At 36.4% G+C, this 26,006-nt stretch overlaps 1 protein-coding gene across 5 annotated transcripts in view; it reads left to right on the forward strand.

Annotated features, from left to right (window-relative positions):
* VPS8 (VPS8 subunit of CORVET complex) overlaps positions 1-26,006 on the forward strand; it is a 310,442-nt gene that overhangs the window by 40,730 nt on the left and 243,706 nt on the right. For 4 of the 5 annotated variants that reach the window (XM_067034155.1, XM_067034154.1, XM_067034156.1 and 1 more), the window contains exons 8-15: positions 6,927-7,051; positions 7,797-7,883; positions 10,470-10,537; positions 12,054-12,207; positions 12,311-12,370; positions 14,025-14,132; positions 19,296-19,376; positions 21,757-21,927. In XM_067034155.1, coding sequence (XP_066890256.1) covers positions 6,927-7,051; positions 7,797-7,883; positions 10,470-10,537; positions 12,054-12,207; positions 12,311-12,370; positions 14,025-14,132; positions 19,296-19,376; positions 21,757-21,927 — 854 coding nt within the window. Of the gene's footprint in view, positions 1-5,924; positions 5,971-6,926; positions 7,052-7,796; positions 7,884-10,469; positions 10,538-12,053; positions 12,208-12,310; positions 12,371-14,024; positions 14,133-19,295; positions 19,377-21,756; positions 21,928-26,006 lie in introns of those variants that run through there. The other variant, XM_067034157.1, reaches the window with a different exon arrangement.

Raw genomic sequence — 26,006 nt, forward strand, 5'->3', positions numbered from 1 at the left:
ATTGTGTTTCTGGTGTACATCAAAGCGATTCAGTTTATATATATATATATATTCTTTTTCATATTCTTTTCCATTATGGTTTATTACAGGATATTGAATATGGTTCCCTATGCTATACAGTAGAACCTTGTTGTTTATCTATTTTATATATGGTGGTTTGTATCTGCGAATCCCAAACTTCTAATTTACCCTTCCCCATCTCCTTTGGTAACCGTAAGTTTGTTTTCTATGTCTGTGAGTCTGTTTCTGTGTAACATCATTTTTAATGACCACGTTTTACTTAATCATTTCCTACTATAAGACATTTAGGTTGTTTCTAACCAAAGAGTAGAGTGATGAACATCTTTGTAACTGCATTTCTGTGCACATGATTACTTCTTTAGGAGAAATTCCTAGAAGTGGGCTTGCTTAGGTCAGGGTATGAACATTTTAAAAACTTCTGATGTATACTGCCTAATTGCCTTCTAGAAAGTTTTGCCAGCTTGCTCTCCTATCACGTGTAAGAATGCTTGTTTTCTTCCGAGGGCATAGTTGGTATCAGATTGATAGAATTCTGGGAAAGGATCTTCAAAGGACTTTCAGTTCAGTCCCCTTATTTACATATGAGGTTATTGAGAACCTGAGAGGTTAAGTGACATGTACAGAGCCAAATTCAGAATCAAGGAATACTGAATCCTAAGATCAGTACATTTTCACACTTCCAAGCAGTTCTCCAGTTCTAGGAGAAAAGGAGGCAAAAATTGCAAGATATATAAAGGAAAGAATGGAAGAACTAAGATGAATGAGGATAAAATATAATGTACCTGTTTATCTGTCAGAATACGTGTTTATTTTTGTTCCCACTTACCAGTACTCACTTTTCTTCAACTCTATCTGCTTTAATATCCCTTCCTTACCGCAAGGTCATAAGAATATGTGCCTGCTTATAATCAAATCCATGCAGAGCTTACTGCAACAAATTAAAATGAAGTCTTTTAAAATAAAAACTAACAGGAGAAGAAGAGTTTATTGTCTTTCATAACTGTCTCCTTAATTTCCTTGGGCCTGCTGTCTAATTTTTTAGACCCCAGCAACTTTCTTGTAGATTTGATGAAATAATAATCTTTCATTGCAGTCTCATGAAAAAGAAAGTATGCCATAATGAACATTTTGAGAAAGGATCATAATATTCTAGTTATGCTTTTGATTTTTAATCATGCAGTTAATAAATTTTACTCATTTTTGTGGGAATCAGATATTTGGACAATGAGTTTTAACAGATGGATTAAAATTTGCTTGAAAGCCAGGAAAAAATGGCAGAGTAATAATACTATGAAGTGTCTAGATTAGAGGTCTGGGTTAAATCTGATCTTTTAAACATCTTTGTTGACCATAGGAAAAAGTGCAGAACTGTACTTGTTTAAGTACCATTAGATTCACTTTGGAATAGAGGCCTGGGTCATTAAAATAGTAATCACTATAAGCTTCTTAAACATCATGTAAATTGCCTATTCTTATGGAATTATAGGTATATGGTATTTATTATGTATCTTGGTTCTTACCTAAATATAGGATCTCAAAAATTCGAATCTTAGTAAAGATATCTCCCTGTCCTAAGGCCCTTAGGTTTCCATTTTTTGGGTTGTTAGTATACTTTAGTAGATTATCTTTTGGAAATTGTTTTTGTTTTTGTCACACTTAATGGACTTGGATTTACTGTGCTAAAATTTGGATATTATGCATTTACTTTATTTCCATAACCAATACCTAAATTTAAATGCTAGATGTATCATTTAATCACATTTAGTATCATTCCCACAGATAACTAAAGTTTATCACTTATCCTCTTGAAATTTTACCTGTCTTTTCTCTGAACTTTTGAACTGATTTCTTGCTTTTCTCTTTTTTTGATCTTTTCTCCATGGATTCAAAGGAAAAGGTATAGTAATTTTGGTTTGCATGAGTGACTCTTTTTCTTGTGACCTTTTTAATGTTGAAAAAGAATGTTACTAGTTACAGTCGATGTCCTCTTATGAAATGCTTATTGAAAAGTTTTGAAATTAAAGTAGGGAATTGTTAAAATTTATAAATATATATATACCTTCAATGTTTTATTTTAAATGAAAATAAATCAGTGAATATTGATCTTAATCTTTTGGCATAGACCAAAACTGTTTCTTTGAATTTGTATCTGCCAGTTGGACGTCTGCAGCATTTTTTTTTGGCATAAGCTGCATCAGTGATGGGTCATGCAAAATTTGTACTTTTAATTAAAAAAAGAGGTAAAAGCTTAGGCACCTGTGAATCCGTCGAGGTGTGCAAAATTTTAGATTTTCATAAAACTTCTTTTCAGTTTTCTGCAGTTATCTTGTCCATACCTTACTTCATGACAGTTAATTTAAAGCAATTCATCTTTACCAAGTTTTTCTAAAACATTCATTTAGCTTTCATAGAAACAACAGCTCTTTCTTTTCCACTGTATTTCATCAGTTGACAATATTGTTTAATTACATTTTTAAAGTACAGTAATATTACAGTGGCATGAACAGGTTTGGAAATAAACACAACTGACTTTTCGTAAGCATCTGAGTTCTAGAAAATAGCCATTTAGCTGTGGGGAGTCAGTGTATCGTGGGCTTTAGTCAGTAAGCTTTATAGAGGGAATGGAGAACTTTAATTCTGTGTGTTTGTTAGATGGCGGTCAGGTAAAGTGCTTCTGCTGTTTTATGATCATTGATGAAAAGTGTTTCCTAATAACTCTTTTCTTCTTCTTTGGTCTTAGAGAATATTTTAATAATGCACAAAGGAGTAGTATTGAAGAATGGTGAATACTGGCAATAAAAGTAGAGCTCGACACACATAATTAGATTTTGATTCCTTCTAGGATCTAGATATTTCCTTCTTTGATGGTCTTTGGGATGTAGTTAAAATAAATTGGGGTGAAGAAATAGAGGATTAGATTAATTTTGGTATATGGAGAGAGAGCAGAAATTCTTGAAGTATGTGCAAATTTAGATTTTATGGCTATTATAGATTTTATATGTTATTTATGGCTTTTTTTTTTGCTACTTAGCACATTACTCTTAAGCCTAGAATATGCTGAGATCTACCCTAAGTAAAGTGTACTGCGAAAGGTATACTAATAAAGAAACATATAATTCATTGCACTACCAAATGGATGTGCTCTTTGTGGTATCTGGGCTTCGAGTTCTTTTAATTAATTGGTAAGCTATGTATTATCATTAATAATAATTCTTCGTAGGACTTTCTTGGTGGACCAGTGGTAAAGAATCCACCTTACAATGCAGGGGACGCGGGTTCAATCCCTGGTCAGGGAACGAAGATCCCACATGCCGCGGGGCAACTAAGCCCGCGTGCCACAACTACTGAGCTCAAGCACCTCAACTAGAACCCATGTGCCGCAAACAACAGAGCCCATGAGCCCTGGAGCCTGCGCCCCACCTGCACGCCACAACTATAGAGAAGCCCGTGCACCACAAGGAAGAGCACGCTGCAACAAAAGATCCCGCAGGCCTCAACGAAGATCCTGCATGCCGAAACTAAGACCCAGCTCGGCCAAAAAATAAAAATCTAAAAAAAAAAAATTCTTTGCATGTGTACCATTGGATAGTTTTCATATTTTTCATAGGCATTTACAAAATTTAAGCTCTATGCCAACTCTGTGAAGTTTATAGGAAAAATGATAGTCCCATTTCATATTTCTTGCCCGGATCAAGAGCCCCATTGGAGGAGGAGAATGCGGAGAGCTCTGATTTTCACCTTACTTGCTACTGTCCAGTCCTTTTGTTCTTTCCATGTAACTTTAGAAATTAAGTTTTTGAAAGAGGTTTTAAATTTGTCTTCACCAAATACCTTTCCCCAGAATTGTCTAGAAAAATCTGGACTACAGAATGTTCTTCTAGTAGAAGAAACCTCTTCAATAAGACCTTGCTTTCTTTCCACAGAAATTCTACCTTTTCTGATTTTAGTCTAAATTGTATAGCAAGTTTGTTAATATGGCACCATAAATATAGAATGTATAATGACAGCAATAAGAATTGATAAGTATCTTTGTGGAGTTAAACTATATTACATTTTATGTACTGTCTATTACCTCACAGCCACTCTACCTTATAAAGAGACATTATAAATATAATGAATACATTGTAAGAGTTAAGGACAAAAATTGACAATGTTTTCATTAACATAGTCCTGTGGGATGTAAATTTAATACATATTTCAGGAGTGACCAAGGCTGATAATTTGGTCCTTGTCTTAGCTAGTTTTTTTTTTTTTTTTTTTTTTTTTGCGGTACGCGGGCCTCTCACTGCTGTGGCCTCTCCCGTTGCGGAGCACAGGCTCTGGACGCGCAGGCTCAGCGGCTATGGCTCAAGGGCCCAGCCACTCCGCGGCATGTGGGATCTTCCCCGACCAGAGCACGAACCCGTGTCTCCTGCATCGGCAGGCGGACTCTCAACCACTGCGCCACCAGGGAATTAGCTAGTTTTTTAATACACAGGACCCACAGTCAGGAAAGCAGTCATGTTTGTTTTTTTAATGTATAAGTTAGATGTGTCTTTTTCCTTCCCTCTTTTTTTCCTCTATTTCCTTTTTCTTAATGGTACCCTTATTCTCTATTTTGTCATACTCCTTAATTCTCCTGTGCTTACTTTCTCTGAGTTATAAGAGTACTTAAATAGTATAATTTTAAAAATTTATTTATTTATTTATTTATTTTTGGCTGCATTGGGTCTTCGTTGCAGCATGCGGGCTTTCTCTAGTTGCGGCGAGCAGGGGCTACTCTTCATTGCGGTGCGCGGGCTTCTCATGGCGGTGGCTTCTCTTGTTGCGGAACACAGGCTTTAGGCATGCGGGCTTCAGTAGTTGTGGCACGTGGGCTCAGTAGTTGTGGCTTACGGGCTCTAGAGCGCAGGCTCAGTATCTGTGGCGCACAGACTTAGTTGCTCTGCGGTGTGTGGGATCTTCCAGGACCAGGGCTTGAACCTGTGTCCTCTGCATTGGGAGGCGGATTCTTACCCATTGTGCCACCAGGGAAGCCCAGATAGTCTAAAGTATGAACTTAGGTAAAGCAGGAAGCATTAGTTAGTGTCTTTAAGTATTGGTGGATCAGAGCTGTATAGAGTTTGGATCTCAAAACCGGGATTACAAAGGATCTCAGCAGGATGCTATTCAAACACTACTCTCCTAGAAGGCAGGTAGCCCAGGCTAAAGTGACTTCTTTTTGAGGCTGGTGTGGAATTTCTGTCTTTGTCCTCTTACTTTCAGCCCATTCGTTGGACTACTCACATGACCCAAAGTGGTAGCATATATAGAAAATTGTTGCCCAACCACTGAATCTTGACAATTTGCAGAATAAGGTATATGAATAATCCACTAACTGTAAAGGTGGCTCTGACAAAATAAGAATCATGGAAAACACTATTTTAGGCATGCAATTTAATAAAGCAAAATAAAATGTGATGTCATTTTTAGAGTCAGGAAAAAGGAAATTTTAATAACTTGGATTACACTGGAGAAGGGAGGAAAGTGTATGTAAGGAAAAAAGGGAAAAAAAAATCTGTAATTGTAATCATTTTAGATTTGAGTAAACATAGGACTTTTGAAATACATCAGACCTTGTATATTTATGAAGTTTATTCCTTTTCTGATATTCATCTTGGAAAGCTAAGATCTAAAATGATTTCAGAAAACATCAAATATTTCCTATGTGCTAGATAGAATACAGCCATTCATTGTGTCAGAACTCCTGGGGAGGTGGGGATTGCTATTTGAGCCTGCTTATGAACACAGAAAAATATTCTTACAGTAGTCACTTTGGATGGCCAAAAGGACTTACCTAGTATTATTCCCTACATTTGAGAATGAATGTCTTTAGGCTCTTTCTGATAACTAGATTTACCTTTATAGGAGGAAGATTTGCAAATGTGGCAACTATTCAGATGATTGTCAGATGGCAAGGCAGCAGGCTAGGTATTCTGGGGATGTTAATTCACTCATGATCTCAGCCCTTAGAGAGGTCATAGTCTAAGAGTGAGAGTAAGATGTATTTACCTCCAAATATTAGCACATAGATAGTGAAGGGAAGCACAAACAATTGCTGGGGGAGTTAAGAGACCTCCTGATTGTACAAGTATGGTAGTTTTTTTCCCCCTTAAACAGTAATTTTGTAGGCATGCCTTCTTATGTTTAAATTTTTTATTTCATTGTTTTCAAGTGGGTACAGTAATGACCTCTATATAATATAAAGTAAGCATTGCCTAGGAGAAGCCCTAGAGGAATTTAATTATTAGATAATAAGGTTTAATAATATCTCAGTGCCTCCTGGAGAAATCAGAGGTGATTATGGCAAAATCCTTGCCCTTAAGTAACTTAATCTAGTAGAGATTTGAATTATTTGCTTTTAGCATATCAAATGTTGATGCTTGAAAAGAATTTTCTTAAGCAGTTTAAACATACCCTGTGATTTTATTTATATTGTTCATTTGCCTGGTAAACCTTTTCCTCATGGATAATATAATGTAAATTTCAGCCAGCTCTAAATTAATAAATTTTGATTTTTGAAGTTTTAAAGCTACTTTAAAAGATGGTATTTCATGTAACCTTGAATCCTAAAAATAGCAAGAAATACAATTCTAGAATGAAAGTTAGTTTGTTCAAAGAGCTTTCGTAGGATTTTTTTAACTTATTAGCAAGTTTTGTATTATGCTTCCTTGTAGTTATTGTTTTTTTTCTGCTTTCTTAGTGTCTAATTCAATGCCCAGTGTCTAGTAGATGCTCAATAAATGTATTTTAAGATGAATATAACTTCATTGTTTAATTCTTTTGATACTTGCTACCTGAAAGTGTTTGAAAACAAGCCTATACTAAGTATATATTTATTCACACCTTCATTTCTTTCACTTGATTTTATCAATTGCTTTCTTTAGATCAGAATCAAGCTTTGCGACTCTGTCTGGGTAGCACTAGTGTTGGAGGTCAATATGGAGCCATCTCTGCCCTCAGTATCAACAATGACTGCTCACGACTTCTCTGTGGCTTTGCTAAAGGACAGGTAAATAGGAACTTTATTTTACCCATAAGACAATGTAAAATCAATTTTTAAAAACATTATCTCTAGATCAGTATCTCAAAGACTAAAACTGTTATAAAGTGACATGTCTGTAGAGCTAACCTGAGTTTGCTTAGTTTGACTTTTGTCCAAATTTTTAAATATTACTGACTGAGCCAGAGTCTGTGGTTTTTAATATCTTAATTCATATGTCCATATAAGTAAATAGGTTTTATAAACCAACCAGGCTGTTATACAAAATTTACTTTCTTACTGTAGTGAGGATAATTGTTGTTGATTTTTAAGTATACTATATTCTGCCTTGTGTATTCTTATTACTGTGTTCCTAGATAACTATTTTGGTATTTCTTTTTCTTCTGAAACTGGCAGTAAGTTTTGTTTCTTCTCTTCTTCTGACATATTAATTGGTTTGGCAGTAAGCCTTTCTATAATTTTTACCAGTGCTAAAGAGATTGACTCATTAAAGAAATTTCTTTTACCTCTCAGTAAAACAACAAGATTTAAAATCTGAAGGGAAAAGTATGTTGGGCAGGATGAGGGGAGGATGAAGATGAAATAAAGGCTTCATGCTTTAGTGGATCTGCAACCTTTAGTTATGTTTTAACTTTATAGTTCTTTGTCTGCAATGTTTATAGACCAGGAATAGATTATTTCAGCCAAAAGCCAGGATACTTAAGTCCAAAAAAGAGCAATAAATTTGTTTTTAAAGCATTTAGTTGTCTTATAGATCACTATGTGGGATTTGGCCAGTGGAAAACTTCTGAGATCAATAACAGATGCTCATCCTCCAGGAACAGCAATATTGCATATTAAGGTAAAGTCCTTATTTTCTTTTTCTAATAATCTTTATGCCTTTGTATCCATTTTAAAGTAGATTTCTTTATAAACAGAATCCTTGAAAGTGAGCTGTCTTTTATTTGACTGGCCCAACAAGATGTTTTCTCAAGTTAAAATCAGAGATGGGCTGTCATGGTAATATTTAGCTGTAAGTTGTGTTGAAGTCTAGTAGATATAGCAGGAAAGAGTAAATTGATGTGATCCTGGATGAAAGGCTGGCAGCAAAGACAGGCAGTACCCTACTGAAAACCCATGTGCAGATTTTAAAAGGTCTTTTTACTTTGTTTAGTCCACCAGGATTTTATTGCTGAGGCAGTGTGCTCTGTCACACTTTGTTGGGAATTACCTGAAGTTCAAGGCACCAATTGTGAAAGAACCAAGCTTTGCATTATGTTTAGAAACAAATCTGTTGGTTTATTTTCTTTCAGGCCTCCAAAGGAAAAGCATCAAGATTTGAATCTTGGCTTTCTCCTTACATGCCTGAAAATAATAAACCAACTTAGGTTAACAGATTTCATTTATAAATGCAATGTGAACCTTGGTTTTTGTATGCTGTCAAGCCCATGTTCAGAAGTATAAAATGTACAGGACTATAACTAAGGAAGTCTAAAATCAGATATTCTGGATTTTAACCATGTACACATTTGGTTACTTAGCTGTGCAGACCTCTCTTATCCATACACATTCTTTTTAAAGTCTGGTAGCATCTGGAGTGTATGTGTCTGCATCTCGGTTAGTTACATAAAAGTCTTTTGTGACAAAGCAGCATTGAAGCATTTAGTTACAATGAAAACAACCAAGACAAGTAAAAGTAGAGAGAATTTCTCCTCTTTCTGAACATCATGGCAGTTTATCTTGACCTCTTTTCATAGGGCATGAGCCAACCTCTAATATGTTGTAGTTGTTTGTGTTATGTCTTATCTCCTTTAATAGATTGAGATCTTTGAAACCAGGATCTATTTCTCTTTAATTTTTGTGTGTTACATGTAGTAGCACATTACAATAAATAGTGCTCAATAAATGTTTGGTTGGTTGTTTATAAAAGTCCAGTCTATTTGCAGAAAAAAGCAAAATCTTTGGGAGAAGCAATAGGAAACAGAAGAGATAAAGGCAGAGAGGAAAAGGCAGAAGAGATAAAGGCAGAAGAGATAAAGGCAGAAGAATGCAGCTGACGTTAAAAGCAGACTAGTAGTGGACATCGTGTTGCTTGCGAATGGTGATAAGTGCAGACACTGACTTTACTTCTGAGGTCTTCCATCGACAATGGCTACTTGCGCTTCAGACTTCTTACTCATTGTTCTCCAGACTTAACCCTACACATCCCATCAATAGCAGTTTGGGCTTTAATTCATTTATATATACATATGTATGTGTGTGTGTGTGTGTATATATATATATGTAAATATTTATTTTAAAATTATTTAAATATACTAGTGTACTATATTTAAGTACATTATAAAACACACACACAAGAAGTAGAAAATTAATAAATAAAATCATGAGTGCTATTATTTTCCTTACACTCCACTTTGGTAACTACTCAGCTAGGCCTTGAGAACAAAGGTGTAGGACTTCTTTACCCGTGTGTGGGGTTGAGGAAGAATAATTTCATAGTAGCCTCCTGTACCTCAACCATCCCTGACGAGCACAAAGGCATGAGATTTAGGATGGTTTTACAAACCTCTGGGGCTAGGGAGACTAGTCACTATAAGGGATACAAATTAAGTTATTCAATTTTGTATCCTACAACACTCATGTCTACCATACCGCATAAGCCCTTAGGACCATCTGTCATTGTGAACATTATTTATTATTTGAGTTTTCCAGGGTAGATAATGATAACTGAAGTATACTTTATCGAAGAAGATTGAGGGGGCAGCACGTTTTAGGAAGAGTTACATAAAAAGTTAAACTGTTTTACATGTAGTGGGTTAACTCTTCAGTTATTGGAAAACATATTCCATTAAGTTTATTTCCCAAAGATACCAAATATCTTTCACTGTGTCTTTATTCTTTTTTTAAAAATTAATTAATTTATTTTTTATTTTTTTTAACATCTTTATTGGAGTATAACTGTTTTACAATGGTGTGTTAGTTTCTGCTTTACAACAAAGTGAATCAGTTATACATGTACATATGTTCCCATATCTCTTCCCTCTTGCGTCACCCGTGTCTTTATTCTTGAAAGCTAGGCAACTGCAAATGTATCCAAAGTATCCTATTTAGCTTAAGAGCAAGTTAGAAAAAATTAGTGTAAGAACCGAAGTAGAGAACTTTAGGGCTTTTATGAGTCATAGTTTGTATTTTTCTTTTATCCTGATGAAAGGTGGTTTTTGCTTTTTTTAAAGCCTCATTTTTTTTAAAGATATTGAGCCATTTTTATTCCAAATATGGGTAAGTTTGTATGTTTAGAGTACTGAGGTAGATATAGTTTAGGTGATTTCAAATGCTATTAAATGTGTTTGTCTTAGATTTAAAAAATTTTATAATTTTTCCCTTACCTTTTTAATACTTGATTGGTTGTCTGAAAATGTATAAGAAAATAAACTCCTTTTCTGTTTAGTTTACAGATGATCCAACTCTTGCAGTTTGCAATGACAGCGGAGGCTCTGTTTTTGAATTGACATTTAAGTAAGAGACAAATGGACATTTGTAGAAAAATGAAAAGATTAGCTCCAGTTTAATGACTTGAAGTTGAATATGAAGAGGTCTGGAAAACCCATGTAATTGGGAATAGGTTGTGGCTGTGTATTACACTTAACCTGGGGGGGCTTATAGAACATACAGAGCACCAGGCCAGGTCCCTCCAAATTCTATTACAGTAGGTCCGAGGTGGGATTCTAGACTCCTACTCCCCAGAGTATTCATAAGCGCTGTCAATCTTGGGAACCATTATTCTGGAGTATCTCACTAATTTCCGTTTAGGCCCTAGGCCCAGTTGATTATAACCATAATGGCCAGGTGTAGAAAGGTTTTTATTGCCTTGGCATTGCCCTGTTTACTCTTTAAATAAGAGGAAAGACTATTTAGTATTTAGATACACGGAAGAACATTTATAAATCTGAGTTTTAAAAAAAGTAGAACAAAAAATTCAATGTGTATTATATTTCCATAAGTTCTTCAAAGTAAGGACATGGTGTTTTTTTTGTTTGTTTGTTTTTTTTGTGGTACGCGGGCCTCCCACTGCTGCGGCCCCTCCCGTTGTGGAGCACAGTCTCCAGATGCGCAGGCCCAGTGACCATGGCTCACGGGCCCAGCCGCTCCGCGGCATGTGGGATCCTCCCAGACCAGGGCACAAACCCGTGTCACCTGCATCGGCAGGTGGACTCCCAACCACTGCGCCACCAGGGAAGCCCAGGACATGTTTTTTGTATTTCTCATACCTTCTAAAAATGTTGAGCCCAAAGTAATTGCTTAAAAAATACTATTGATTTATTCAGCTAATGTTTATTGAGCATCTCCTATGTGTAGGCATTGTTCTAGACACCAGAGTTACAGCTATGAACCAGACAAGGTTGCTACTCCAATAGAACTTACATTCTAGTTGGGTCGGGGGTAGGGAGATACAATAAACCAATTCATAAATGAAATAACTGTAGATAGTTATGAGTACTGTGAAAAAAATAAAACAGGTCACTGTGCTGGAGTGCATTTGAGTATAATTTAGGAAGGCTTCTCTCCAAAGGTGACATTTGAGCAAAGACCTGAATGACAATCTGGTCAACAAGTGGAAAGATCTAGAAGAAGTGTTCCAGGCAGAGGGATGTTCAAGCACAAAGCCTTTGAGGTGGGCACAGTGTGGCATGCTGGAGCAGTGGAGAGAAAGCAGGTGTGGCTGGAGCATGCGTTTGTCAGGAGCAACAGTAGTGGGAGAGGAGTGAAGGCAGGAGCCAGATCATATAGGACCTTTTAAACATGGTGAAGAGTGGATTTTATTTTATGTGCAGTGGCAAGCCATTGGAGATTTTTTAGGAGAAGGGTGATAAATCTGACCCACACATTAAAAATGACATGCTGATGTCATGTGGAGTTTGGATTGTTGGGGGCAGGAGTAGGAGTTAGGAGGCTTTTTTAGTAGGCCACGCTAGGGCTATAGCGCCTTGGATCATTGCTAAGTTGATCTGGCATTTTTTGGTTACATTTTCAGGAGAGTGATGGGAGTGAGAACATGTGACTCTAGATGCCTGTTCAGTGGTTCCAAGGGTGAAGTTTGCTGTATTGAGCCTCTCCATTCTAAGCCCGAGTTGAAAGATCATCCCATCACACAGTTTTCCTTATTGGCCATGGCATCCTTAACAAAGGTACGTGTATTTAGAAGATGAAGCTCATAACTTTAGAGGCTTTGAATACCAAAAATTTGAAAATTGCAGGGTAAATATTAAAATGTATTTTTTTCCCCTAAAGATACTGGTCATTGGATTGAAGCCATCCTTGAAAGTGTGGATGACTTTTCCTTATGGACGGGTAAGTAAGCCTCTCCATCTTATTGGTAAAAAGACCATGTCAGGAGATTGGGGAAAATGACTTGCAAGTGGCACATTCTGTGAGGTTGTCAGAAAACTGAATGGAAATCAGTGCTGCAAAGGTCACTGTCTGATCACCTTGACGTGACCAAAGCAGCATAAGCTGGTGACTACAGCAGTAACCCGGGGATCACAAGATCTGTACTTTTCTACCTTTATTCTGTTAAGTTTTTCTCTCATGAACAGCTGCTGCTTTGATAATGAACTACTGATAGAGAACACCCCACCATAATACCCAGCATGAATTGCTGCTGCACACCCTTTCCTTGGCTTCTTCTGCCTCTGATATTTTACTTTGGAGGATGATACTTCTCAGAATGTATTATGCACACCTCAATTTCCCTTTTCTTTTTCCTGATTGGTTGTTTTCAAAGAGTTATTTTCTTCCAGTGTGTATATGAGGAGAGGCATTGATGGGATGGGATGGGACGGAGAATGATGGTGCAGAACGAAGACTAGTTCAGAAAGTAGCCACCGTAATGAGGGAGTTCACTCTTCTGTTTTCTTCTTGGTACTCGGTGTATCTTTGGACCCGAGGGGAAGCAGGTCTGCCCTTTCAGCTGGCAAAGCTGGCTTATATTGCCATTAACAGTTCTTAGGTGAGCTTCATTGGCTAATTGAGATTTATTATGGTAGTATGTGTTTACATCTTTTTGTATGTTTTTATTGGTGTTTTTTCCAACATTGTATTATGAACATTTTCAAACAAATAGGGAAGTTGAAAGAATTTTACATTGAACATCTATATACTAAGCATTGTAAAACTCTACCATTAGTATTTTATTGTATTTTATTGTATACCTGTTTATCTCTATGCACCCATCAACTTATGTTTTTTTAAATGTATTTCCAAGTAAATTACAGAAATTAGTACTCTTTTTTCCTAAATATTCAACATGCATATGATTAAGTACAGTTCAGTATTTGTTGAAGTTTTTCCTTTGGTGTAACAACTTACATGCAACAAATGTACAGATCTTGAGTGTACATTTGCTGAACTTTGACAAGATGTATGTACTTTTGTAATCCAAACCTCTGTCAAGATGTGGAACATTACCATCCACACAGAAAGTTCCCTCATGACACTTCCCAGTCAGTTCCTGCTCCTTTGGAATTGATTGATTGATTGATTGGCTGCATTGGGTCTTTGTTGCTGTGTGCTGGCTTTTCTCTAGTTGCGGCGAGCGGGGGCTACTCTTCATTGTGGTGTGTGTACTTCTCATTGCGGTGGCTTCTCTGTTGTGGAGCATGGACTCTATAGACGCACAGGCTTCAGTAGTTGTGGCGCGTGGGCTTTAGTAGTTGTGGCTCACAGGCTCTAGAGTGCAGGCTCAGTAGTTGTGGCACAGGGGCTTAGTTGCTCCACGGCATGTGAGATCTTCCTGGACCAGGGCTTGAACCTATGTCCCCTGCATTGGCAGGCGGATTCTTAACCACTGCCCCACCAGGGGAAGTCCCTCCTTTAGGAATTTTAATGAGAAATTAGGAGAAGTTTTATCAAGGAACACCAGTCAGATGCTGTTGTAAACCAGAGTTTTCCCTTTGTTTTTCTGTGTGTTAACAGTGATGCCTTTTTTTTTCCCCTTCTCACTTAGATGGATCCTTCCAGTGTTCCATTGCTGGCCTGGCACTTTGTGGCAGTGCATAATTATGTGAATCCCATGCTTGCCTTCTGCAGAGGAGATGTTGTTCATTTTCTACTGGTAAGTCCTAATATGATGCTAGATCTGTGGTAAAGTCCTTTATCATAAGATTATTCTTTTGATTCACCAGTAATTTAATATTGTGTCAAAGAAATATGCTATCATAATTCTTTCGAGGAAGAGTGACCTATTTAATGTTTATTTGAGGCTTTAGTGGTTAACATGGAAAACAGATGATCACCCTCAGCTCCCTTCTTCATGATATATTTCTCAGTTCCATTTCCTTTGACTAATAAATAATTATGGTTTATGTGTATGTATAAATATATAAATGTACATAGGTCTGTATTAATGGCTTACCTATCTACATATAGTGTATTTATTAGACAGCAAGTTATCATTGAGCACATGCTATGTTATCTACACTGTAATGGACACGAGGCAATTGAAAGAAGTATAAAACTTAACTCCTTCTTTCACATAGGTTAAAATATGTTTTGAAAGGCAAAACCAGTATGTTCATTACTACTAGTGAGAACAGTTTAAGGATTCAAGTATGTGATGAGAATTTAAAAATTGATATAAGTTCAGAGTATGAAGAGATTTGTATGGACTAAAGAGGCTGTGGAAGACTTTATGAAGGATATAAGGCAGATACTAGGGACTTCCTTGGTGGTGCAGTGGTTAAGAATCTGCCAGCCAATGCAGGGGACACGGGTTTGAGCCCTGGTCCAGGAAGATCCCACATGCCGCAGAGCAACTAAGCCCCTGCACCACAACTACTGAGTCTTCACTCTAGAGCCCACAAGCCACAACTACTGAGCCTGTGTGCTACAACTACGGAAGCCCGTGCGCCTAGAGCCCGTGCTCCACAACAGAGACAAGCCAATGCAATGAGAAGCCCACACACCACATTGAAGAGTAGCCCCAGCTCGCCGCAACTAGAGAAGGCCTGTGCACAGCAATGAAGACCCAACACAGCCAAAAATAAATAAGTAAATGAATTTATAAAAAACCCCCAAAACAAAGGCAAATACTATAGGAGGGGTGAATATGCATATTGGGGAAAATAAGATGTACTGAAGTTATAGAGGTAAGAATGTGCCTGTGGAATCTCTTCTTGGGTTTCCTAGCTCAGTGAAGCAAGTACACCACTATCCACCTAGTTTCTCCAGCCAGAAATCTAGGAGTTGCCTTTCAGTTACACCTCTCCCTTTATTTCTACTCTATCACACATCTATTGACTCTGCGTATACTTCCTCTTTGTCTCCCCCATTGCTGCTTCCCACTGACATTTCTAGCCTAGGCTCTGGAGTAGCTTCCTGACTAGTCTTTGGCCTCAGTGTCTTTTTTTTTTTTCATTGAAGTGTAGTTGATTGACAGTGTTGAGTTAGTTTTTGGTGTACAGCAAAGTGATTTGGTTTATATATATATACACACACACACACACATATATATTCTTTTTCAGATTATTTTCCATTATAGATTATTACGAGATACTGAATATAATTCCCTGTGCTGTGTGGTAGGACCTTGTTGTTTATTTTACATACAGTAGTTTGTTGTAGCTGCTAATCCCAAACTCCTAATTTATCCCTCCCCGTCCTTTCCCCTTTGGTAACCATAAGTTTGTTTTCTATGTCTTTGAGCCTGTTTCTGTTTTGAAAATAAGTTTATTTGTATCATTTTTTTAGATTCCACATATAAGCAATATAATATGGTATTTGTCTTTCTCTGACTTACTTCACTTAGTACGATAATCTCTAGGTCCATCCATGTTGCTGCAGATAGCATTATTTCATTCCTTTTTGTGGCTGAATAGTATTCTGTTGTGTGTATGTGTGTGTGTGTGTGTGTGTGTGTGTGTGTGTGTATACATATATATTTATACACCACATTTTCTTTATCCATTCCTCTGTCAATGGACATTTATGTTGCTTCCATGTCTTTGGCCTCAGTGTCTTTACATATGCCAATACCTCTGCCAGGAAAGCTGTGTGCTCGCTTCCACATTATACTGGCTCGTGATTAGCATTGCCTTTCCTGACCTCCTGACCTCAGTTAGCATTTCCCGCTTCATAGACACCGATAAGACCTTTTTTGACAACATTCAGCATTTTAAAAATTACTTATCTAATATTGTTTTTTCCTCACTAGACTGAAAGCTCTGTAAGTCTAAAACCAACTCTACTGCTCTATTCCAGCCACTAGGACAGTGCTTGTATGTAGAAAGTCCCTAATAAATATTTATAGAGTTAATGACAGGGAGAAACTTATTGTTGAGACTAAAGTTGAATATACGGCATGGATCTTGATTAGGGGTTGGCAGACTATGGCCTATGGGCCAGATCTGGCTGGCTGCTTGTTTTTGTAAAGTTTTATTGAACACAGTCGTGCCCATTCGGTTATGTATTATTTATGGCTGCTTTTGCACTACTGTGCCAGAGTTGAGTAGTCGTGACAGAGACTGTATGCTCTGCAGAACCTAAAATACTTACTGTGTGGCCTTTTACGGAAAAAGTTTGCCAACCTCTGATCTAGATTATATAATAATTGGCCTAGATTGGTAATGGGGAGCCATCACAGGTTCTTAGGTAATTAAAGTGATGTGATTAAAGTGACGTTTTAGGAAGATCACTGTAGAAATAGCAAAAAGAACAGATTATAGGAGGTTGGAGGGAAAGGAAAGGTTTGGCTCTTGTAATAAAAGAAGTGTGAGGTCTTTAGACAAGGATGGTTGGTTGCAGTGGGAGTTAGGGACGGCATTTTGAAGGAAAGACAAGGCTTCTCATCTTAGTGGATCTGGGGACCAAAGAACATAAACAAAACATTGCATTTCTGGCTTTGCATTTTAGAAGCATGAAATATTCAATGAGTTAGGGTTAGGGAAGAATTGAATGTGTTGGGTTGGAAGTGAAGGTGAGACTCTCAAGTGTTGTATTGGGGAATGTCCTCTGGGAGGATAAGCAGTCCAGGTCTGGGGTGAAAATGAGAATTCCAGAATAGAGAAGGTAGTTGAAGCTGTGAAAATCAAAAGCGAAAGCATACATAACCTGGTGGACACTCAAGTAGGGGAAAGGAAAAAGAAAAGACAGTTGGAAAGGAGGATCCTATAAAGGCATCTAGAGGTAGGAGGGGAAATAGACCAGTGTGGCATCACAAAAGATGAAGAAGGAGAGGCTTCAGCACATTATCAATTCCAGGGTGATACCAATGCCAAAGAGAGATCAAGGAAGAAGACTGAAGATAAGGCCACCAGATATGCAAGAAGTAGTTCTTTAGAAACTTTTCAGAGGACTAATTATCAGTGGAATTGAGGTGGAAGCTAGATTATAGAGCCTTGTTAAAGAAATGGGTATCTAGAAGAACAGACTCACACAATCATAGTATAGCATTTGGTTACAAGAGGAAAAAGAATGGTTAACTTTGTGGAAGAAGTAAATGAAGGGAAGGTGTTTTGCTTTTGTTTATTGAAGATGGAAAAGTCAGAAACCTGTTTGATAGCAAGAGGAAAAAGGTCCTTTGAAAGGAGTGACTGAGTATGTTAGGAGGGGAGGGGTAATATTAAACAGCAGTGGAGGGAGTAGGATTTAGAGTATATACAGGTGAAGTAATTTTATTTAGCAAGGACTTTAGCCAATCTTAGAATAGTTAATGTTGGCATTGACCTTTTTGTTTACGAAACACTTTCAAGATATGCAAGATATGAAACAATTTGGTGCTGTCTTATTTTCATTTTACAAATGAGGAAACTGAAAGAGTAAATGATTTACCCTTGATGACTCAGCTGTAATAGTGGAACTTACTGTTAAACACATAGCTGTAGATCTTACGCTCCTTTTTACCAGAGTATTCTTTCTTACAGGGGAGGTGACTTAGGAAGTGAAGATGGGAGTACACACAAAGGGCTCACATTAAATGTGAGCCCTTTGTGTGTACTCCCATCTTCACTTCCTAAGTGAGCCCACATTAACAAACAATCTCAGTTGTTTGTTAAGATATCTGGTGGGGTCAACACTACAAGTGTTGCCGACTAGAAGGCAAAGGGGAATTGTGACTTAAAGGGAAAGGAAGACATCTAGAACACTACTATGGAGAGTATGCAAGAAAACCCAGGTTGAATTAAACGTCATGAATTTCAGGCAGGTCATTGTGGTGTGTTGTTCTTCAGTGCTCTGTCACCTTGGAGCATAAGTGGAGAGAGCAAATGATAAGGATGATTGAAGATTATAGAGAGTATATATATATATATATATATATATATATATATATATGCATATGTAAGTAAAATATTGACACAAGGTTTTTTTGGGAAATTTTGGGCTGTTTGAGCTATAATAGTATCATACTTCACTCAAAGAAGTCTAGTTTTGTCACTGCAGCAGTTTTCTTTCTTTTAATGAACTTTTGTTTTACTTTTTTACATTATGCCACCAATCCCATTTTATGCTTTAACTCTGGCGAAATAGTCATTGACGTGATGCAGTTAGGTTTTTCTGAATTATGACAGAGTGAATATTACATACAGCATTTGCCTGTACAGACATACCCCAGGGATATTGTGGGTTCAGTTTCAGACCACTGCAATAAAGCAAATATTGCAATAAAGTGAGTCACATAAGTTGTTTAGTTTCCAAGTGCATATAAAAGTTATGTTTATACTATACTGTAGTCTTTTAAGTGTGCAATAGCATTATCTCTAAAAAAAATTTATATACCTTAATTTAAAAATACTTTATTGCTAAAAAAATGCCCAAACAATTACAATAGTAACATCAAAAATCCCTGATCACAGATTACTATAACAATACAATAATAATGAAAAAGTTTGAAGTATTGCAAGAATTACCAAAATGTGACCCAGAGACATGAAGTGAGCAAATGTTGTTGGAAAAATGGTGCTGATAGATTGATTGACACAGGGTTGCCACAAACCTTCAGTTTGTAAAACACACAATATCTGGAAGCACAATAAAGTGAAGTGCAATAAAACAAGGTATGCCTAAACTGACAACTAGACCACTGACCAGATGTACTATGGATTTTGGTACAAATCATGATGTGAATGATTTTTTTCATTTGTATAGTTTCTTTAATTATCAATGTTTTTGTTTTATCCATATTCTGAATGGAAATCATTTTCTAGGTGGATTGACTAGATGAGACTTTAAAACGTCTCTCAAACAATAGCTGATATTTAGGTTGTTTTTATTTCATCATCAGGTTAAGAGAGATGAATCTGGAGCAATACATGTTACTAAGCAAAAGCATCTTCACCTGTACTATGACCTCATCAACTTTACTGTGAGTATTATTGAAATGAAATATCCCCGTTCATTTTATGTAATTGTTTTGAGTCCATGTTGTATTAAGGCTACCAGGATTTCTGCCATAAATCATGACCTTTAGGATTATATAAAATGTGGACAGAAGTGAAGTCCTGGGCTTCCCTGTGGTGCAGTGGTTAAGAATCCGCCTGCCAATGCAGGGTACACGGGTTCGAGCTCTGGTCCAGGAAGATCCCACATGCCGCGAGTGACTCAGCCCCTGCACCACAACTACTGAGCCTGTGCTCTGCAACAAGAGAAGCCACCTCAATGAGAAGCCTGCGCACTGCAATAAAGAGTAGCCCCCACTCGCTGCAACTAGAGAAAGCCCACGTGCAGCAATGAAGACCCAACACAGCCAAAAATAAATAAATTTTTTTAAAAAGTTAAATCCTGCTTGTACTGAATAAAGTCTGAGGCTTGTGTGATGCCACATTATTTTTATTGCCTTTTATTTAGCCTTATGTCCTGCTGAACACTGGCAGGATCAGCAAAAGTTTTCTTTAATATCCTGATTAGCTCAAAGGGGAGATCAGAATCATTTCTTCAGGATCATTGCCGCGCTTTCTTTGTTAACACATTTTTGTACTTCTGAGTATGTCCTAATTGGTTCAGGAGTTCAGGAGCTATTCTTTATCTGTGGCTAAAAACTTTTCAGAGTTCTCTCTCTACTGTGCATCTCAGTCCTGAGCAACTTTTGGTTTTTAAAAAAAGAGATTATTTCTTTTTGCATCAATTTTTATAATAGATGATTTATTAATTTATTTGCACATTGCCTTTCAATCTCATATACAGACTTGATTTAGAAATAATACTTTTTTTCATACACATTTCATGACATAATTTTGTTCAACCTCTTATTTGTATAAGACATCAGTGTTTTTGTCATCACCAGAACCCCTTGTTGAAAATCATCGAACACAGTTTTCTAGAATTCATCATCATTGCTTCCATTTAAGATGTTTGAGATACAGCACTTTAAAAATCTGCATATGATTCTGTCCCTGGAAAAAATTTTCCCAACCACATGTAGCCATTCTCCTAATAGTAGGACTCCTAATAGTAGGACAGTTGGTGTTTTTCATTTGTCCTGTGGCTTATTCATAATGTGATCCCTAACTGCACTGCTTTGTAAATTACCTTTAAAAGGCTTGTTTACAATGTGTCAACACTTAAAATTGTGAGGGTCTAATCCCAAGAATAATTGCTAATCCTGCTAACATTTTTTGTCATTCTCTCTCTTTTAACCAGGTGACCTTTGAAAGCATCTAAAAACTAGCACTAAGTTTATACAGGGCTGAATAATGTGTCTTTCCTAAATGATACTTTGTTTCTCAAAGTAAAGTAATCAAGAGAGCACCTTACAAAAGCTCTTTGTAAATGATTTGAGTGTCAAACTCTGTTTCCTGAGGGACAGTTTTTTTTGGAAAACCAAATCCTTCCGCGTAACACAGTGTTAAAGTATATATTCAACACAGTTAAAAGAAAACTGATCCATTTTCAACCTGATTGTCTTTGATATGATATTATGCAAATAATTTCTGATAACATGGGAAGAGTTCATATAAATAAACCAAAATGAATACCAGAGAGAGAAAGTACAGGGGAAGTACTTTGTTCTGGCTAATTTAGAATTTTAATTGAGCAGATTTTAAGACTTCATTTATTTATTGGGAAGGGATTGAGATTTTTCAAAAAAATATTTTGAAAATAAGAAGTCTTACATATAATCCAAGAAATTTATCAAAATGGTATCCTTCAGAAGATTTTAACATTGTTATTGTTACTACTTTTAAGATTATAATAGTACTGATTAAAGAATATTCAGAATATATAGAGAAATAGAAAGAGCAAAGAACACTGCCATAATTTGTAGGTATGTTTTGAAGGAAATATATATTTTAAATAGCTTGTATTTTTAAATACGAATTACTTAAATGGTAACAATCACTCTTTGACCAGATAGGTTTATGAGGTTTCATTTGCCCTTTTGTTTGATTAATGTCAAAAACACTAGAAATGCAAAGTTGGTCACTTTGCTTAAGTCATTGTGCCGATGTACCTTTCAAAAACATTGATAAAAAACAGTATATCCCATAATATCTATTAGAGCTCTTAGTTAGTCTTCTTTTACACTATGAGTCATTTTAACACCATCAAAACTCAGTACTACACTGCGCACCTGTTGTTCTCTGGGTTGTCACCAAGTAGTTCTTGCTGTGATGGTGGTGTCATCAAGTTATTAATTAAATGGGTAAGGTCATCAGTGTCATTTAAGTGAGTTGCCAAGCTTTTTTGCCCTGGACGACGGTGTGGGATGGGCCTCACTTTTGTGTTGTTGTGTGCTTGAATTACAGTGGATAAACTCACGCACGATTGTGCTCTTGGACAGTGTAGAGAAGTTGCATGTGATTGATCGGCAAACTCAAGAGGAATTGGAAACGGTGGAGATCTCAGAAGTTCAGTTGGTCTATAATAGCAGCCATTTCAAATCTCTAGCCACTGGAGGAAACGTGAGCCAGGCACTGGTAAGGGTAATCCATTATCTTAGTATTGCTTTGATAAACTTGGTATTTTGTTGTTGTTTTGTTTTAGAAATAGGAATTCTGAGGAGTTATCTTTAAGTCTTGAGATTTTTTTTTTTTTAAGCCACTAACTAGGTTGAAGTGGATGTGACTGTGTTTCTAAGTATTCAGGAATGTGAACTAGAACAGTAATTCCTGTTGTCTTCTACTTGGAAATGTGACTAATTTAACACCAAAGAATTTTAACTTTCATACTGAAATAATGAAATGAAATTGAAAGTTCATGAGGAGGAAATTGTAAAAGCAAGGTATTTTAGAAAGTTTATTATGTTGGCAACAAGCCTGATAGATTTAAGGGATAAATAACTAGAGAGACAGGTAGCCTGTAAGGCTTTGGAAATATTTGGGTGATTAGTAAAGGCTGGAACATGTATGGAGGCTGTAGCCATTAAAAGGCAAAGATAGCTTTGAGAGAAAGAAAGATGATTCTGGAGGAATAGGAAATAGATGAAATGTAGGAGCCTACAGAGAAGGAAGACACAAAAGTTATGATCTTAGTATTAATTTTACTATATTGTAAGCAATGACAATAATGGCCTTTAGCAGTTTACACAGGTAGTTTACAGTTAAATTACTTTGAACTGTGATCTCATGTTTCCTAAGCCAGTAACCTTTAAGCAGGAAATTTAGACTTTTTGAGTCTTCTCTGTATAATTTCTTGAAAAAAGTAGTAATGAAGGTCATATATAATGAGTGTCTGCAGTATAATAGCTAGCCATTGCTCAAATCTCCCTGAGATATTAGAGCATAAATATATGTGAAAGGGTCTTCCATATATATTTTCAGAATTTAGAAACCAGGAAAATCCAGGAGAAGAAATGGTAATGCAGTAGAATTCACTAAAGTAAGAATAATTATTGTCCCACACTTAGATATTTTCTTTTGTCTGAGTGGTTATTAAAAATACTGAGACTTTGAACTTGCACTTTCAGCCAAGATGGAATAATGGGGACTGGATTTACTCTCCTGTCTGGAAAAAAAAATCAGGAAAAAACCCCCCAAAAACAAAAAACAATAGTTTTCAAGATATTAGTGAACTTGAAGATAGAGCAATAGAATCTATCCAAAATGAAATAGAAAAAATTTAAAAAACACTAGTGTTAGTGACTGCAGTGAGACAGCACCACTTAGCCTAATAAATGTGTAGTTGAAATCTCTGAAGGAGAGGAGGGAAAAAAATTTAAAGAAATAATGGTCAAAAACTTTCCTAAACTATAAACACAGAATTGCAAGAAGCTCAGTGAACCCAAGCACAAGTAAAATAAACATAGATTGGTCCAAATGAATTGGAAAGAAGAAAATATTAAAGCAGGCAGAGTAAAAAGACACATTAAATGCAGAGGAGTAACAATATATATGAGAGCAGATTTCTCATCAGAAACAAACTGCAGCAGTCTCCAAAGAAGATTTACAAATGGCCAATAAGCAGATGACAGGATGCTCAACATCATTAATCATTAGGGAAATGCAAATCAGAATCACAGTGAGATATCATTTCATGCACACTAGGATCCCTATAATCAAAAAGACAGACAGGGGCCTCCCTGGTGGCGCAGTGGTTGAGAGTCCACCTGCCGATGCAGGGGACACGGGTTTGTGCCCCGGTCCGGGAAGATCGCACATGCCGTGGAGCGGCTAGGCCCATGAGCCATGGCCGCTGAGCCTGCGCTTCTGGAGCCTGTGCTCCACAACGGGAGAGGCCACAACAGTGAGAGGTCCGCGTACTGCAAAAAAAAAAAAAAAAAAAAAAGACAGACAATAACAAATGTTGATTAGGATGCAGAAATATTGGAACTCTCGTACTTTGCTTGTGTGTTTTGGTGCAGCCACTGTGGAAAACATTTTGGCAGTTCCTCAAAATATTAAACATAAAGATTCCATATGACTGAGTGATTCTATTCCTAGGTAGCTACTCAAGTGAAATGAAAACATATCTCTACATAAACACTTGTACACAAATGTTCATAGCAGCATTATTCTTAATAGCTAAAAAGTCAAAACAGTCAAAATGTCCACTAGTTGATAAATGGATAAACAAAATGTGGCATATCTGCGTAATAGAATGCTGATCTCAATAAAAAAGATGAACTGTTGACACATGCTACAACATGGATGAACCTCAAAAATACTGTGTTAAGTGAAAGAAGGCATATGGAAAGACCATATACTCTTTGATTATATTTATATGAAGTGTCCAGAAAAGGCAGGTTTATAGAGCCAGATGTAGATTAGTGGGACTGGGACCAGGAGCAGGAATGAGGGTTGACTGGAAATAGGTAAAAGGTATCTCTGGGGAATGATGGAAATGTTTTAAAACTGGATTTTGGTGATGGTCGAACAACTGTAAATTTACTAAAAATTATTGTATACTTAATGAGTGAATTTTATGGTATGTAAATTATACCTTAATATTGTCCTTTAACAAAAGCAGTTGACTGTTTAAAACAAAAGTAATGTTTATGATATGTAGAAGTAATAGTGTGACGAAAATAGTACATAACAGCAGGGGGTAGGGGGAAGGAAGTATATTATTGTAAGGTTGTTAACATTATACATCAACTGGTATAAAATTATATAAATGTAGACTGACAGTAGTTAAAGCTGCATATTGTAAACACTAGAGCAGTCACTGAAAAAGAAGTATACCTTTATAAGTCACTGGTAGCAACAAAATGGAATGTTAAAAAATATTAAATTCAACAAAGCATAAAAAAAGAACAGGTAGTACAAGTAGAAAACAATAAGATAATCTAAACCCAACTATATCAATAATTATAGGAAATGTCTAAACATTTCAGTTAAAAGGCAAGGATTGTCAGACTGGATAAAAAAAGCAAGAACCAACTATATGCTGTCTACAAAAAGTTCACATTAAATACAAAGACACAGACAAGTTAAAAGTAAGGGGAAGGAAAAAGACATATCATGCAAACACTAATCATTAGAATGGCTATTTTAATATCAGATTAAGTAGATTTCAGAGTAGAGAATATTGTCAGAGATAGAGAAATTTCAAATTGATAAAAAAGGGTTAATTTGTCAAGAAGGCATAGCAATCTTAAAGGTTTAAGCACCCAATAACAGACCTTCAAAATATATGAAACTAAAACTAACAGATCTAAAAGGAGAAACAGACAAGTCCACAATTAGAGTTTAGAAATTTCAAAACCCCTTTATCAGTATTAATAGAATTAGTAGACAAAACCATCAAGGGTATAGAAGACAAAATAATTATTGACCAACTTGACTTAACTGACATTTATAGAATATTCCACCCAACAAAAGCAAATTACAAACTTTTTCAAGTGCACATGGAGCATCCAATAGATTATATGCTAGGCCATAAAACAAACTACAGCAAATTGTTGAAGGAATCATCAGGGTAAATCTGGAGATAACCCAAATATTTGGAAATTAAGTAACACTTTTATAAATAACCCATGAGTCAAAGAAGAAATCTCAAAGGAAATTAGAATATATTTTGAACTAAACGAAAGTGAAAATACAGCAGCATATCAAACAGCTGTGATCTCAAACAGCTCATACCGCTCAATATCAAAAAAACGAACAACCCAATCAAAAAATGGGCAGAAGATCTAAAAAGGCATTTCTCCAAAGAAGACATACAGATGGCCAATAAGCACATGAAAAGATGCTCAACATTGCTAATTATTGGAGAAATGCAAATCAAAACTACAATGAGGTATCACCTCACACCAGTCAGAATGGCCATGATCAAAACCTCTACAAATAATAAATGCTGGAGAGGGTGTGAAGAAAAAGGAACCTTCCTGCACTGTTTGTGGGACTGTAAATTGGCAATGGAGGTTCCTTAAGAAACTAAAAATAGAATCACCATATGATCCAGTGATCCCACTCCTGGGCATATATCTGGGCAAAACTATAATTCAAAAAGATACATGCACCCTAATGTTCATAGAAGCACTATTTATAATATCCAAGACATGGAAACAACCTAACTGTCCATCGACAGATGAATGGATAAGGAAGATGTGGTATAT

Source organism: Kogia breviceps, chromosome 5, assembly GCF_026419965.1.
Source record: "Kogia breviceps isolate mKogBre1 chromosome 5, mKogBre1 haplotype 1, whole genome shotgun sequence".
NCBI lineage: Eukaryota > Metazoa > Chordata > Mammalia > Artiodactyla > Physeteridae > Kogia > Kogia breviceps.